Source organism: Marmota flaviventris, chromosome 12 (assembly GCF_047511675.1).
Source record: "Marmota flaviventris isolate mMarFla1 chromosome 12, mMarFla1.hap1, whole genome shotgun sequence".
NCBI classification, from domain to species: domain Eukaryota; kingdom Metazoa; phylum Chordata; class Mammalia; order Rodentia; family Sciuridae; genus Marmota; species Marmota flaviventris.
In genome coordinates, this window is record NC_092509.1 from 47,748,453 (window position 1) to 47,764,197 (window position 15,745).

General features: G+C 38.0%; 2 protein-coding genes across 13 annotated transcripts in view; one reads left to right on the plus strand and one right to left on the minus strand.

The window, feature by feature from the left end:
- Positions 1-258: 258 nt before the first annotated feature.
- Positions 259-8,323, minus strand: Meig1 (meiosis/spermiogenesis associated 1). Of its 6 annotated transcripts, none has more exons than XM_071619714.1 (4): positions 8,250-8,323; positions 5,216-5,597; positions 4,618-4,784; positions 259-558 (listed from the first exon to the last, which is right to left on the minus strand). In XM_071619714.1, exons 2-4 carry the CDS (start codon positions 5,217-5,219, stop codon positions 430-432), a joined length of 300 nt encoding a protein of 99 aa, XP_071475815.1. In that variant the 5' UTR covers positions 5,220-5,597; positions 8,250-8,323; the 3' UTR covers positions 259-429. The 6 variants fall into 6 exon arrangements, with proteins under 6 accessions (XP_071475815.1, XP_071475816.1, XP_071475814.1 ...); XM_071619715.1 differs by having other exon boundaries at positions 5,460-5,597; positions 8,209-8,316; XM_071619713.1 differs by having other exon boundaries at positions 8,209-8,316.
- Positions 8,324-12,671: 4,348 nt separating this feature from the next.
- Positions 12,672-15,745, plus strand: part of Dclre1c (DNA cross-link repair 1C) — a 34,605-nt gene continuing 31,531 nt past the window's right edge. For 6 of the 7 annotated variants that reach the window (XM_071599945.1, XM_027928575.2, XM_071599948.1 and 3 more), the window contains exon 1: positions 12,672-12,835. In XM_071599945.1, coding sequence (XP_071456046.1) covers positions 12,727-12,835 — 109 coding nt within the window. In that variant the 5' untranslated portion in view covers positions 12,672-12,726. The remainder of the gene's footprint in view (positions 12,836-15,745) is intronic. The other variant, XM_027928578.2, reaches the window with a different exon arrangement.

The following is a 15,745-nucleotide window of genomic DNA, read 5'->3' on the forward strand; positions in this document are numbered from 1 at the left end:
GCAAAGAACTCAGAGGCAAGACTCTCAGGCTGCAAAATGCAGATGCAGTAGTTCAAATGATGAGTAGTTCAAATGAGATAAAGGCAAACAGGGAGTTTGAGCGTGGAACTAACCTGCTACAAGGAAATAGATCGCTAGATTAATCAATGGAATGGTTTCAAAGGGGCCTAGTTCTCCTTATGCATAATGGTTACTCTACCATAGTGCAAATGGTCAGTAAGAGGATGGACCAACAAAGGAACAAGTTTAATACTTCTATAGTTACATTTTAGAACAGGACAAGATGATCAGCAGATAACAAGTTGCATGGTTTCTGTGTTTCAAAACTTTAAATGAAAGACTGCATTTGGAATTATTTTGTAAAATGACAAACATTTACATGATGTAGAATAGAAACAATGAAAAATTGTCAAGTGATACAAAGAAAAGTTAGTAAGCATAAATTTTCACTTTGTGAACTTCTTTGTCATCACATTCCCTCTGTTTGTTGTAGTAATAAAAAGTATTGTCCCTTCTCTGAAGTTTCTTCACATAGCCTGTCTCTGGCCATCGATCTACCTGCACAATCAAAAACCAGAATATAAATATTGTAATGCCCATTTTATTTTATCTCATATTTTACTATCAAATAGTCAAAAGTACACTTGCATCAAAAACTTGAAGTATAAATTTTACAATGCTTGTATTCTTAGAGTATTACCCACACAAAAAAAAACAGACCTTAAGCTATAAATTCATACTGTAAGAACAACTAATTCAGTGCTTCTCTCTGAAACTCAATTTCTAGGATTAGATGTCTACATGGTGGTCCAGATAGGGAAAATATTTCAAATAATATAAACTTAATTCTTCTTATGTTTATAAATTATTTCAAATGTAATTACTTATAAAAATAACCCAAGGAGAAAATCAGGGGTAGGCCTATGTCCTATTCTGAAAGCACCATCTGTTGATTATGAATGTCATAGAGACAAAAGGAAGCAACTAGACTCAAAATATCTAAAGGTGCATATGTATTTCCTTCTGCTAAATTTTCAAATTCACCTCAAAGTCCAGTTTTTAATAGACATTTGAGGCCATTAAACATAGTATTCAACAATCTTTTCTTCGCCCACTATTCTTTCCTATATTCTATATTGGTTTGCTTACTTTCTCATATGACTTGACTTGACCTGACTTGAACATTTTTCTCCCTTTCCAATTGCAATGTTATGCCTTCTTAATCAGATTATTGCATTTTTGTTGTTGAATTTGTTCCTTCAGGATTTTGTGAGATGCACTTTATCATTGTCAAAAACACATCATTCAGGTTTCACCATCAATACAGGCAGCCATTCCTTTTAATATTCTACAAATCATAGCTTTCAATTGGAAGAAAAGATGCACATACTATCTAAGTTTTAGGTCTTTCATTTTCTAATATTGCATTTTCTTTTTCTTGTTTACTTATGAATTAGCAAAACAGTCAGCAGCATGTCTGATAAATCTTAACAGGCCCTCTCATATTTACACTGTAGGAAAACAGCAAACCTTTTCACCACTGTATGCCAAGCCTGTCTTTCTGCCTCCCATTACCCCAGCAGGGAAAGGAGGGCTTCTCAAGTCGCCCTTACAGACTCCCATTACTTACCAGGGCTACAAATACCATCCCGCACAGCGAATAAATAGTGCGACCACTGTCTCTGCAGAACATTTGGGGCCACATTATATGGAATGATATTTTTAAAAAGCTATATTGGGCCTGTGCTCATTGGCCTCTATAGATAGTTTTCTTTGTAAACCCCTTGCCATTTTTGATTATTTTTTTTTCTTTTGGGCTTTGAACTTGATGACTCCCATTTGATTTAGAACCTCCTTCCTGTAATAGAATGGAATGACAGGATTCTCACGTCCAATTTCCTTCTGCTTAGCCAGGGAGGTCTGCAAGCACTACTAGTACTTGTCAATGGGGCAGGTTTCAGATAAGGAAAAAGAACTTTTCTCAAACCCACAGATCTCAGCATGTTGATAGGGACATCTCACTCAAGGCACACCTTCAGTTTCCACCTTATTGCTCCTTTATTAGCACCACAAATGCCACTGGGAGAATGGAGACTTTTATGAGGATTTTCCTCATTTTGTCCTCTAAATTTCTGTGCTGCTTCTTAAGGTACATATACTTTGACTTGCATACAGTTTTTTTCCCCCCTTTCTTTCTTTTTTTTGGGGGGGCAGGGTATGGGGGACTAAACTCAGGGGTATTCAACCACTGAGCCACATCCCCAGCCCTATTTTCCCATTTCGTATTTTATTTAAAGACAGGGTCACACTGCTTAGCACCTCACTGTTGCTGAGACTGGCTATGAACTCAAGCTCTTCCTGCCTCAGCTTCTTAAGCAGCTGGGATTACTGGCATACACCACTGTACCTGGCATTATATACATTTGTGTGTGTGTGTGTGTGTGTGTGTGTTACTTATTTTCTATTCCAAGACAATAAGAAAGCTATCAATCATTAATGACAGCATTAATAGTTAATTAACAGTTCTATCCACTCAACAAATTATTATAAGCACCACACTGCTAGGCACTCAAAACATATGCTTCATTTAATTCTTATGACAGTTTTTTAAAGCAGGCACTATTGTTATTTCATAGTTGAGGAAATAGAGGCTCAGTGAAGTTGAGAACCTTGTACAGGCCAATCAGCTTGAAGAGGTGAGGCCAACCTATAACTGATTCCAAAAGTCCTGTACTCTTCCATGAGTTCACTGGATTTCTTGCAGTCAGGTACTCTCTATTTTTATCTTTTAAAGCCTTTGGCACAAAAATTTGCATGCGGCAAGTATCCAATAAATATTGAATGAAAACACAAAGCCTCTATAATTACCAAGTAATAAAAGCAAACACGACAACTTTTGCACATAGATACACACACACACACACAAAAAAAAAAAACCCACACCCTTCTTGGTTGCTTTTTGGAACCTTCTCATTAAGGCTGTATTTTGTGTTCTCTTAAATAACATTATTAGGTATGGGGATTTATGGCAGGAGTGATTAGAACACAAAGCATGCATGTTGTGTTTCACACTGCCTCTATGATCCTGGGTCTTGAGTATCTTTAGGGACATCCCAATCCTTTTTGCCCCCTGGTGTTGGGGATCAAACCCAGAGCCTCGAACGTGCTAGGCAAGCACAATACCACTGTGCTACATCCCCAGACCCAGCATCTCAATTTAAGGCAAGGAATGAAGCTTATTTTTAAATAGCATTAACCTATTGAGTTCCAAGTTTTCATTTCTGCAAATATTTCAGTAAGTTGACATAGGTGCATTAAAATAGGTTAGACATAATATTCTAAAGCTTATATGCATATTAGTATTATTACATATTATTAGTTATATTAATTATCTTATATTAGCATTATTATTATTACATATTCTTATTATAATAAGATACTAAGTTTGTAAAATAGTTTGTATAGTTGTTCTACATCTGTGATGATGGGACAAAATGGGTTAAAATGACAATGATTCCAGTTTTTCCTATTTAAAAGCCACAGATGGTGCAGTAATGAAAACTATCTTTTGGTAAGGAGACCAGAGTAAAATGTTTGTATATATGAAGAGACAGACATATGAAAATCACAGTAATCTTCATTTGACCAGTATTTTTAACTTCATTTCTCACCAATTCTGTCAAATTAATGTCTATTAAATTCAACTCTATTAAATTAAAGAGCATATTACATTTTAGCTCTGTATTTCCTCTACATCTTTTCCTATCTACTTTTATAGAAAGTATTAAATAGAAAAAAGTAGAATGCAGAAGATTATAGAGATCTGAAAAATTCACAACCAGTTTCTAAAAAATGGTGAGTTAAAAAAATAGAATAAAAAATTTCTAAAACTTAGGTAAAATAACTGTTATAACTCAAAATTTAAATATTAAATATTATGATTAAGTATTATAAAAAATTAAATATATTATTAAGTGTCCTAAATTTTAAATTTTATGAATACTATGCCCAATTCTATGAGAATCTTAAAAACTCTCCTAGTAGCCAGTAGAATAAATGAGTTAAAAGAAATTATATTGTAACTGCTGCAAAGACTAGATCTCCTTCTAGTCTTTGAACAGCAAAACAATGTCTCTGCTCTCTCAGAAGGAATGTGCAACCAAAGTCAAGATTTGTTTGCTAACAGTGTTTTTATTTTTTCAAGTATAATCCCCTTAAAAAACATAAGTTAACTCCTTTCTGAGTCATGGTTAAAATAAATAAACAGAAGGGAGATAATAGTTATGATAATAGTTATACAACAAATTGAATAACTGATAATAGAATTACCCCCCCCCCCTTTTTTTTTCTGCCAGGAAATATTCTTTTAGCCAAGCCTGGCTGCTCAATAAAAGCTAAAAATTTTGAACTGCCCCCAGACAAGGGACTACCTCTTTGCCCTGTCAGCCTGACAAATCACTTTTCTGGGCCTTGGTCTCCTCCTCAATAAAATGAGAACTGCAGTAGAATTCCCTTCAGTTTTTTGTTTGTTTGGTTGGTTTGGTTTGGTTTTTAAAATTCTTTTCATACTCTAACAGACTCATTTCAAGTTCAGGTTTGTAGAGGCATAAATCTTACCATAGATACTTGTTTCACTTGTTTATATTCAATTTCATCCCGATATCCTGCTTGTTGAAATCTGTACAGATTTTCTATCTCTTCTGACCATTTTTTGGCACGACTTATTGATTTTGGTTTCACGTCAGAACTAGCCATGGCTACACAGGCCTTATTACCAATTATTTCTGAAAGATGTTAAAACAACATTGATAACTTAATAATAACAATTTTCAAATGTAACACTTAAAAATTATATACTGAGAACCCCAGTTTAAACATGTTAATTTTTTAACACTCAATTTTAAGATTCTAAAGGATTCGTGCTGTAATTTGGGAAACCAACAAAGAAACCTCTCCCTTCACAGAGAACTGTTTGTTTCTTCATCATATAAAATTGTACTTGGAGTTTGGAGTAATATTCTAAGAGCTGTATACCAGTCCTGGTACTCTGGGCAATAGTTTGCACATTTCTGAAAATGTTCTTATTTGTAACTGCTCAGCAGATTGTCAAAATAACCCACCACCATTCCATTTAATTATATTAGGAACTGTATCACTCTTTCACTCCCACCATTTTTTTTTCCTTAAAAAGGGAATGCAAAATCAGTCTTCTCACTCATGGCTGGGAAGCAATAGTTTCTTCATTTTTCACTTCTTAACTGCTAGGATACATCCTAATCACTGCAATCCAGGTCACTGTGGCACCCGATTCTGTGATACACCAATGTGAGAAGAAGACTAAACAAATTCCTTGCAAGTTGTATGGCTATTATTGATTTTTAAACAGTGTAGGAGATCACTAATGGTCTTGTAAATTCTAATATCCAACTCTAGTTTATGTAATTGTTCATTCCCCAAACCTCTTTAGCCAGTTTTTGTTTGTTGGATTGATTTTTTTTTTCAGTGCTGGGGCTCAAGCTCAAGGCCTTTTGCTTGCAAGGTTATTGCTGTATCACTGAACATAATCTTGCACTTGTTTTTCTCAGCTACTTCTTATTCTGTTAAAAAAAAAAAAAAAAAAAACATCATTTAACTGAAATGAATGCCCAGAATTTTCATCAGGATTCCTTAAATCCATTCTTCTATTAAAATATATTTCTATTGACTGAAATACATTAAAGTCAGACTTCATAAAGTAGATCTAATGAGTTAATTAGCATTTTCTTAGTTTTTTCAATCACAATGACAAATGCTCATCAGGGTAAAAAAGGCTAAGAGACACATTAAAGTACAAAAAAGGGAGGCAAAATGATCATTATATCGATTAGAAATATCTACCCTTGACATTGAGTGAATATCATCCCAAACATAAGGAATTAATTAGGATAGACTTGAGAAGTTATAGAAAGAAGTTTTATCATAAATGCTTCCACAAGAGTAACAAATGTAGCATTACCTGGATTTAACAGGGGAAAATATAGGAAAAGGAAAAAGTGGCAGACTTGCTGAATTTCAGGTGAATATTTCCTCAACATAAAGATGTAGCCTAAAATTTCCTTCTATGGTTAATAAAAGATAATGAAAACTAGCAGGAGGCCAAACTAAGAGACACTTGCTTCAACTCTGTGTATCAATCACACTACTGATATACTCTTTTCTATGAAAAATAAGGAAACTGGTTTTATGTTCCTTCTCCTTTCTCTAGATTTTGGTTACTTATTTAACATTCCGGAGTATGGCATTTACATTCTATTCTGAAACCATAATTCTCACATTTGTTTGGACTTAGTTCCAGATTTAAGGTAATTTAAATGAAGTCATTTGAATCACAAAGTTCTTCTGATGAAAGCAACAACTACATAAGTGGATCTATCATTAGTATCACTGTTTGCATTTTTTCAATGTGCATACCAACATGACCAAAGAAAATTAGGGTTTTGTTAGTGTGTGAGTTTTTAAAAACTTCTGATCCTCAGTTATGGATTTAGATTTAGGCTCATGTTGCATGTTAAAGCAAGTCATTATTAGGGCATTGTATTAATTTATGTAAAATTTGGAATACCTGACAAAATAATAAATAAGCCATGTTTCAGTAAAAATCATTGTCTTTCCATTCATTTTAATAGGGAGTTCATTAAATCACTGTTGAACAATACACTAGCTAAGTTTGACATATGTGTTAAAATATACATGTATATTATATATTACATACAATTGCATGAAGAATATTATATGTAACAAAATGATGCTTAAAAAGATTACATGTTTTTATATGAATTTAGTGGCTATATTACTTACTTTTATAAATGAAGTGCTACAATCTTAATTTATGTTCTCCCCAAGGCATTTTTCGATTTAGACTTGATTTTTTGATACATAATAAAATACTTTTATTTGCTCATGTTCACTCAAAAATTGTTTTACTGAAAGTCATCTCCATAACTTGTCACTTTCAGGTCAGTCATGTCAACTACACATATAAAAATGCTACATTTAATACAAGAATAGAAAACATGCTGATTCAGTTGGACTGCTGGAAATCAGTTTTTTCGTAAAAATATATATCTTGTAGATATTGGGCATCTCGAAATTTCATTTCCCCAAAATATCTAAAGGGAAAATGAATGCAATTTTCAACATAGCAGGAACCCTAGTGACTACTGTAACTGTGCTATATTGGGGCGGTGCAAATTCGACTTTTTGTCTTATTTCCACTATACTAAAAACTTAATGAAACTGAAATTAGTAAATATCAACCTGATTCCTTGATTACTGCAGTAATTCTGGGAAATTCAGTGGCTCTACTTCTGCTAGTAGCATTCAGCATTTTCCACTAAGTGGTTTCTTTAATGACAGTGACGGCAAAAAAAAAAAAGATAAAAAATACTTTTTGCCTCTATAATACTGTTTAATTTCCACAAACAGATAATAGCAATGCATGAGTTTCTAATTTGTGGATATTCAATTTTTATTAAATACTACCAGGATTTATGTGGTACTTGGTGGTGGGGGGGGACACCAATCTCAAGTCCCTGCCGATCTGAAGTTAACAGTACATACTTCTGATGTAGCCAGTCACTTCAAACTCCCTTCCCTGCAACGCCCCTTTTCTTCTCCATTATATTCTAAAGTGTTTTCTTTCTTTTTTTTTTTTAAACTGCTAGTGGTATTAAACCCTTATGAGTATCAGCCTTCTCAATCTTTCATTTCTTTTTTCATTTCATCATTTGTTCCTAATGGGTAGCTGGATCTGGCCGAGGAGACCTGTTGCCGTAACTCTGGCCACGAATGAAGGTTCCTGGACCTTAGTTTCCTAAGGGGAAAGGTGAGCATTAGAAAGTCTCTCAAGTTCGCGCTCCAGAGTCTGAACAACAGAGCAGTTGGTCCCCTCAACGGGCGTTTGCGGTCTGAGGCCAGGTGTTCCAACACGCTCGCAGCACAAAGCCAAAGCCACCCTTTTCGCCCCCCACCTCCACCCCGCAAGCTAGCAGGATGTCCCCGCTCCCTCAAACTTTCTTTCTCCCAGAAATCACCAGCTATGTCTATGAGGTGTGATCTACCCCGGAAAAACAGACCCAGAAAGTACTCTCAACACTGGGTCCAAAGGCTCAGCCCTCACAGTCGCGGGGCTGGAAGCCAAAGGGGGCGCTGGAAGGCGCAGAAACTTACAGGAGAACCACCCTGGAGTTTAGCAGGGGCCAGAGACCTACACTAAAACGACAGGTGAGACAAATCGGTACCGCGAACACCTGGCGAACCCCTAAGGCACCGAGCATCGGCGGGGCGGAAGGGGTGGAGCCCAGGCTTCCGGGGCGTGGCCCAGCCGGGCTCAGGGGCAGGTCGGCCTGCTTCTTGGCGGCTCAGCCACCCATCCCTGGGCCAGCTCTCGTGGTTACCCTCGCTCAGCCAAGCAAGAGAAGCCGGAGAGGCCAGGGGCCCGGCGGTCGCAAACGTGTTCGAGCTCTCTACTCGGAATCCGTGGGCTGGGCCAGCTAGAGGCCAACTGTCCTTGCTTCAGCGACCCTCGCGTCTCCTAGCAACGCGAAGGCGCTGCTCCGGCGGTCACTCTTAAGCCCCGCCCCACCCTAGACGCCGCTCAGTTCCCTCAGGCCCCACCCCCTCTTTTTTTTTTTTTTTTTTGGTACAGCAGAGTCCCATTTTCCAAACCAACGTCAATCCAGGATAGGAGCTTACTCCTGAGTCTTACTCCTACCTAGAGGTGGAAAGTGAAAGGTATTGATGTTTCTTAAATTCCAGACAGAATTCCTAAAAAAGTGAATCAGAGTATGGAGACCACTATGAACTAGTCCATGGAGTAGAATATAATGCCTGACAATTAGTAAACATGCAACAAATTATATCTATAGCTTTAATTCTTTTCTAACATTATCTTAATTATTATATTCAAAATACCATCTACACTAAAAGTAAGTTAGTGAAAGAAAGAAAATGTAAGATATACACGTTGAACATAGCACCTACATTTGTAACATAGAATAAATATTCACTCATAAATTGAAGTGTAAAAAAAAGAGGCAGTGGTGTACTAGAGTCAGCTCATTAGGGATCACAACAACCAAGAGTTAAAGTTTAGGAATTTTGTTAGCTAGTTGTTGAACACAGCCATGTTATTACAAATTAAATTACATAAACTTCAAATTAAAGGAACATATTAAACATAATTACTAAAAACTCAGTGTCTACACTTTGAGAAATACTATTCTAATCTTGCCTCCCACTCCTTGTTTAACTCAAGGCCAGGTTTCCCTCTGCTGCTCAAGTTCAAAATTTAAAAGGCTTAGCTTGGGGTACAGTTCCTTTATAGTCTGATTCCTACTTAGCTGGTTCAGTCGTCACTTCCCTTTTATGTCTCCATTATTTTGCCCCTTTTGAGCGCAAAACTTAGGTTAAACAGAACTAATTTCAGGGCTCAGATTGAGTAAAAGATTGTTCTAGGGACTTCAGCTATTCTTAGGTCTAAAAGCTAAATTCAAATTTACTTTCTCTACTAAGTTTTCTGATAGCCTCTTTCTCCTTGCAAAATTAAGATCCCCCATTTGTCCCAACACTATACCTTGGGAACACTTCCATTAAAATTCCTACCAAACTCTTGTATTTGTATATGTTTGTTCCCATGGGTTTCTCCTTCTGTGAGATTGTATTACAGGTCTTTATAGGCTATAACTGATTCCTTCATGTGCCTCCTGTTTCAGGCATGTGCCAGGTCCTTAATAGATGCCAAATGAATAATAATTCCTGAAATTTATTTAGAACTTACCATTACTCCAGGGATTGGACTTTTTTTATTACTTGTATCTTAATCTTACAGGTGAGAAAACCAAGTTTCAGAGAGGTTGGTTAACTTAGCCAAGATCGCAGTAATAGGAAGGACTCAGGCTGTAACCAGGGCCTCCACCGTCTAGTGACTAGACTCTGAGCCTCCTATCTGTTTATTTTGGAATGTTAACTTGAATGAATCCAAACATTTCTCTGCCTACTTCTAAACCCATTTTTCTTTCTTTTTATTAAAAAAGTAATAAATTTTGTATTTTACATTGCTTTTTCTTATGAGTTAAATTGTGCCCTTTTCAAATCCAAATGTTGACATCTGGACCCTCAGCACCTAAGAATATGTCAATTTTTGGAAGAGGGTCACAGGAGTTGTAATTATGCAAGATGATATCATACTAGGGTAGTGTGAACTCCTCCCTAATTCAACATGATTTGTGTCCTTTATAAAAGGGAGAAGTATGGACACAGGCATGCACATGGGGAGAAGCCCAGAAGAAGATACCTCAAAGACTGGGGTCATGCTTCTACATGAAAGGAACACTTTTTTCAAGTCAAGGAACACTAATGATTGACAGCTAACCACTAGAAACTATGGGAGGGGTATGGAACAGATTCTTCCTCATAGTCCTCTGAAGGAACCAACCTAATAGCTTGGTCTTGCACTTGTAGCCTGCAGAACTGAGATGATAAATTTCTGTTGTTTAAACCACCCAGTATGTGCTACTTGTTATGAAACCCTAGCAAACGAATACACTTTTTATATCTTATTGTATACTCCCTAGAATAACATAATATTCTATTCTAAAAGAATAGAATAAGACACAATAAATTATAATGAAAGTTATTTACATTGACAAAGATTTTTAAGTATATTAAATTAAGTAAAATATATTCTAATGTGACTTCCCAACAATGATATATCTATCTGAATGTATAATTATTTTTTTAATAATGGGGATTGAGTTCAGGGCCTCACACATGCTAAGCACATGTTCTACCATTGAGCAATACCCTCAGCCCTTCAATAATGAATTTTTAGGTTTTCAACATAAGCTTATTAGCAGTTTTCAGTCTTGTTGGGATAGAAAGAATCAAAGATGTAGAAATTGAAAGAGTTGTGAGATTTATGAAAGATGGAAATTTCCAACTAAGGAATGAGGATGCAGAAAACTGTAGGTGACAGTGTTTGCATCTCACAGCTTTGCTTTATTTTTTTAAACAAACATCCATTGGAGAAATTACTCTCAGGATTCAGCATCCAAACTTGGACTTCTTCTGAAAAAATTATTTATAATTTAAGAATGCCACAAACTAGGAAATTATTGTGTTTTCTTCTTTCCTTTGGCTTCTTAAATAGCCAAATCCAGGCCCTACTTTTCATATGAGTACTTGTGTGTGTGTATCCGTGGGCTGTGCTTAGCCATCTTCATTATTTGTCCCATCTTCATTATTTGTCCCTCTGCCTTGACTCTATTTCCCTATATTCTTTTGTATTGTATCCAATTGTGAAAAAAGGAGAGATAAATAAATGAGCAGATGAATAATAGTATGAGCGTTTTCCTGTCTTGACTTTCTAGAAGCTCCACATTCTTCAAGATTGGGTAGATATCAGACTCTCTACAGAATTCGTTGTTACATATCAACTACTTCACCAAAGCAATAGCCCTCCTTTATTCTAGGAAAAAACCATCTTATACCAAATCAAAGATGTTGCCAGTAGTAGTAGAGTGGTAGTCTATTTTACTTAAATTAGTGATTATGATGTTTATACCTCTCCACTCCACTGCTCTTTCTTACTTTCCCATTCCCTCTCCTCTTCATTGAGATTTCATGAGAATCTGTACATAAATAAAACTCTGAGTATCAGCTGAAGGATAAGCTGCTGTTCTCTAACTATGGCCCTCTGATTCCTGATTCCCCTGGTTAGAACTTCTTGTTTCTGGCTTTGTTCTCATATCATTTTGTGTCTCCGCAGAAGCTATGATTTACCATATTCTGCAAACAGGTGGTCTCCAAACTGATGGACCACTATTTGAAGGTACTTTTTAGCTAGCTATGTAGCCACCATAAAGTTTGTCACGGTGTCATTGTATAAGCAGGATTTTAAAAGTGTTCCAGTTTTTGTGATTAATAATAATACTGTGTTGTCTAGAGAAACTTGCTGGAGAGAGGCACAATAAATGCCATTGTGACTACATATTTGGTGGGTCTTAACACTTTAATAAGCCTCTTCAGAGCTTTCTCCATCATCCATCTGTATATTCTAACTTTCTAAAAATACAGCTTAAACAGGGGTAGGGGGAGGGGAGGAGGCTGGAGGAGGCTAGCAGATAAGACACTGTAGGGATCCCTACTTCTTTGCTCTAAGGGCATGCTTCTGAGCTGTGATTATTAGACATAGTTCTTCCCTAAACTTGTAGATCATGTATATATACACGGAGGAGCGAACGGCTAAGTATGGAATCTACCCTGAGTATGAAATTTTCTTATGGGATCCTCATGGCTATAGAAATTCCGAGGAGAAAAACAAGCTTGGTTTTTGAAAGACAAGAAAAGGAACGCAGTCAGATTTAGAGCCACTCCGCAGCCCACTTCACAGGAATGCTACTCTTTGTTCCAGGCCCTTGATCCCACCGGGTTGGGAGACCCCACTCTAGGTAAAGCCACAAGCTCACTGTCTGCAGCTCAGCCCCGACATTTAAACCTGAGGCCCACGCTGCGGGAACCTATGGACGCTCCTTGGCACCGCCCTCAGCCGCTAGGCTCCTCTGATTGGTCGTGGCTGCATTCGGCCGACCAATGGCGAGGCGGTGTAAAGGTTCCCGGAAGTGGCGGTCGGATCTGTGTCAGCCTCGGCTTTCGCTGCGGGCTCGGGGTTCAGTGCTCTGCGGCGCTATGAGTTCCTTTGAGGGACAGATGGCTGAGTATCCCACCATTTCCATTGACCGCTTCGACAGAGAGAACCTGAAAGCCCGAGCTTACTTTCTGTCCCACTGCCACAAGGGTGAGTGAGACCTGCGCCCCCCACTTCCGGGATGTACGGTGCTGGGAGTGACAATGGCAGAGGGGACGGGGCCCTGGAGCTACAGACGTGAGGTTGTGGGAGGCCAGCCAGGGACTGGAAAGCGCACATGCCCCAGTCGGCTCTTCGCCTAACACTTTATTCCTAGATCTGACAACCTGGAGTAACAGTGACTGCCAGTTGCGCACAGTGACACTGGCCAGTGTGGTAGGTCACTGAGTTATTTTGGTCGCTGTCCTAGTGGCGGCTAGTCAGATGTTGTCGAGGTTTAGTTCGTTCTTCCTCTCTGTTTCTCCACCCACTTCTCTTTACCATGTGTAAAGAAAACAAGTTTCAGATCAACTTCTTTTATACCCACCAACAGTAGTTAGCCAACATCTATGCGCACACCTGATCAAGTTGAACAACGTGTCGTAAGCTATACCAAGTGCAAGCTACCCCTCTTTTCAGATATTCTGTCCACATTTAACATGAGCGATCCATTCTAGTCTAGGATGGCAGGATTTTCCTTCTAGAAGGCATCAGGCACCCAGAACTCTACAGTTCTACAGCTGGACATATTCAGGGATGCAGTTTAGAGTATCATATTTCATGATACTGACCCGAGGCTAGATGCTCCAGGAAGAAGCCAATGTACATTTTTAACATCTTTTTGCTGACTCGCAAGTCAGCAAATTAATTAATTTGCTACTTAATTAATTTGCAGCACTGAGGTAAACCTAAGCCCTCCAGCAGCTGCTCTTCCAGTGCCAGCTTCTGGATTAGCTATGGAGGAGTGAATCAAGAGTAACAAATTCATGCATACATATCATAGTGCAAAAGAATTTTAAAGCAAATTATGGATGTAGAAATTGCCTTTCCTCATGCAGTTGGTGTGAAGACCAACTATTGTCTTGAATGTGGAATCAATCACTTTAACCTGATCTATATTGTTGACATTACTGCTTTTGGGAAATGCCTCTGTTTCTTTCAGTGATTTCTCTTTAATGAGGAAAACTTGGACCTCCCCTTTTGATTAGCTATTACTATACCCTGAGAGTCTGTTTATTCTTGAGAACATAATTTTGGTTTTGTTTTTCATTGAGAAGCCACTGCTTGATGAGAATGCTCATATTTTTACTCGTTGGAGACTCTGAACTCAAAATGTGATCACCTTCCTTTGACTGAATTAAAATTAGTAGAGTTTATTTGAGCAAAGAAAAACAAAATACAATTTGTGAATCAGGAAGCTTCCAGAACCACCGCAGGCTCTGAAAACAGCTAACAGTATGATCTGACAATATTACAGAATAGTGGTCAGGCCTAGAAAACAACTTAATTGGCTACAGTGTAGATAATGAGCCATTCAATTGGTTACAGCTTAATTAGTTGATTACAGGACCTTTTGCAGCCAACCAAAGCTCAGTTACTGTGATTAAACTATATTGGTTTGATTTGTTGTAGCTTAGTGCAAGAGCCTAGTTCAAATCAATGGCCTCCTACAAAATTTAGTAACAGCAGTAATTAAAGTTTATTTAGGAACTTGCCCTTCCTGTTTAGGATTAATGAGTTTGAATTCATCTAAAGGAATTTGTGAGATCACCATCATGTATTTGCACATTAAATAAGAAATTGAATTTCCTTACTCTGGAGCAGTTTATAATAATTTTTCCTTTTCTCTAATCACATGTGAATTTATTTATGCAAACTCAACATGGGCAAGAACTCAACTTCTGCTTTTGGAGTCTCCCACATTGCTTACTGGTATTTTTTAACCTTTTGGAGGCATAGGCTTCTTTGACCATGCTATACACTCACTGCCCCAAATCAAATATGTTGAAGTCCTAAGCCAGTGTAATAATATTTGAGGCTAGGTCCTAAAAAAGAAGATAATCAAGGCTAATGGGAGAGGTGGGTGTGGTGGCTCTTGAAAGGAAAGTGACCACAACACTCGGAGTGACCAAGAGAGCTTTATTGCAGCAGTGCAAAAGAGGAGAAGAGAGAGAGAGAAAAAAAGAGAGAGAGAGAGGAAAGAGGAAAGAGAAGAGACGGAGGGGGAGAGAGCGAGAGCGAGAGCAAAAGAGAGAGAAAACAAGAGAGGGGCCTGGCAGGAGGGGAGTTTTTACAGCCAAAATCTAACGGGGTCTCTGGGTCTGCAAGTTGCCTTGTTGGCACAAGTGGGGGTTAAGAGTTCAGCCTTGAGCGGGGACTTGGGCCTTTGGGCTTAAAGCAAGCAGGTGATAAAGAACCAGACAGAGGGTTTGAGAAGCCAGGTCATCCTGCAGCTAACTTTGTTTGGCATGCCCTGCAGACAACTTAATTCAGCCTGTCCTGTACCTAACAGCTCACACCTGTAATTCCAGAACTTAGGAGGATAAGGCAGGAGGATTGCAAGTTTGAGGCTACCCTCAGCAACTTTGCAATGCCTTGTCTCAAAATGAAAAACTCAGTTTTTTTTATTTTGGTAAAACACCCTGGGCTTAATCCCCAGTAAAAGAGGAAGAGGGCTCTCTCTTTACAGAAGCACACAATGGGAAGGCAGCTCTAGGAAAAGAGGCCTCATCAGAAACCAAATTGGCCAACATCTTGATCTTGAATTTCCCATCTTTCTGAATTGTGAGAGATAAAAGTGTGTTATTTAAACCTCCCAGTTTATGGCATTTTATTATGGAACCCGAACCGACTAATGTAGAATACCTAATGATAGGGTATTCTCTAGAAAAAAAATAGACAGAAATACATTAACATTATAATATGATTAAAGTGGGTCATGGACCCATCTGGAGTCCAACTCCGTGCTCAGGGTAGGATTTACGGAGCATCAGTCAGGTTCAGAGTATAAGAGAGCACTCATGGCTTGAGAGTGGCCCAAGGTTGGAGAAGATCTTTTGAAGGGGCAACTTAAGATGATTT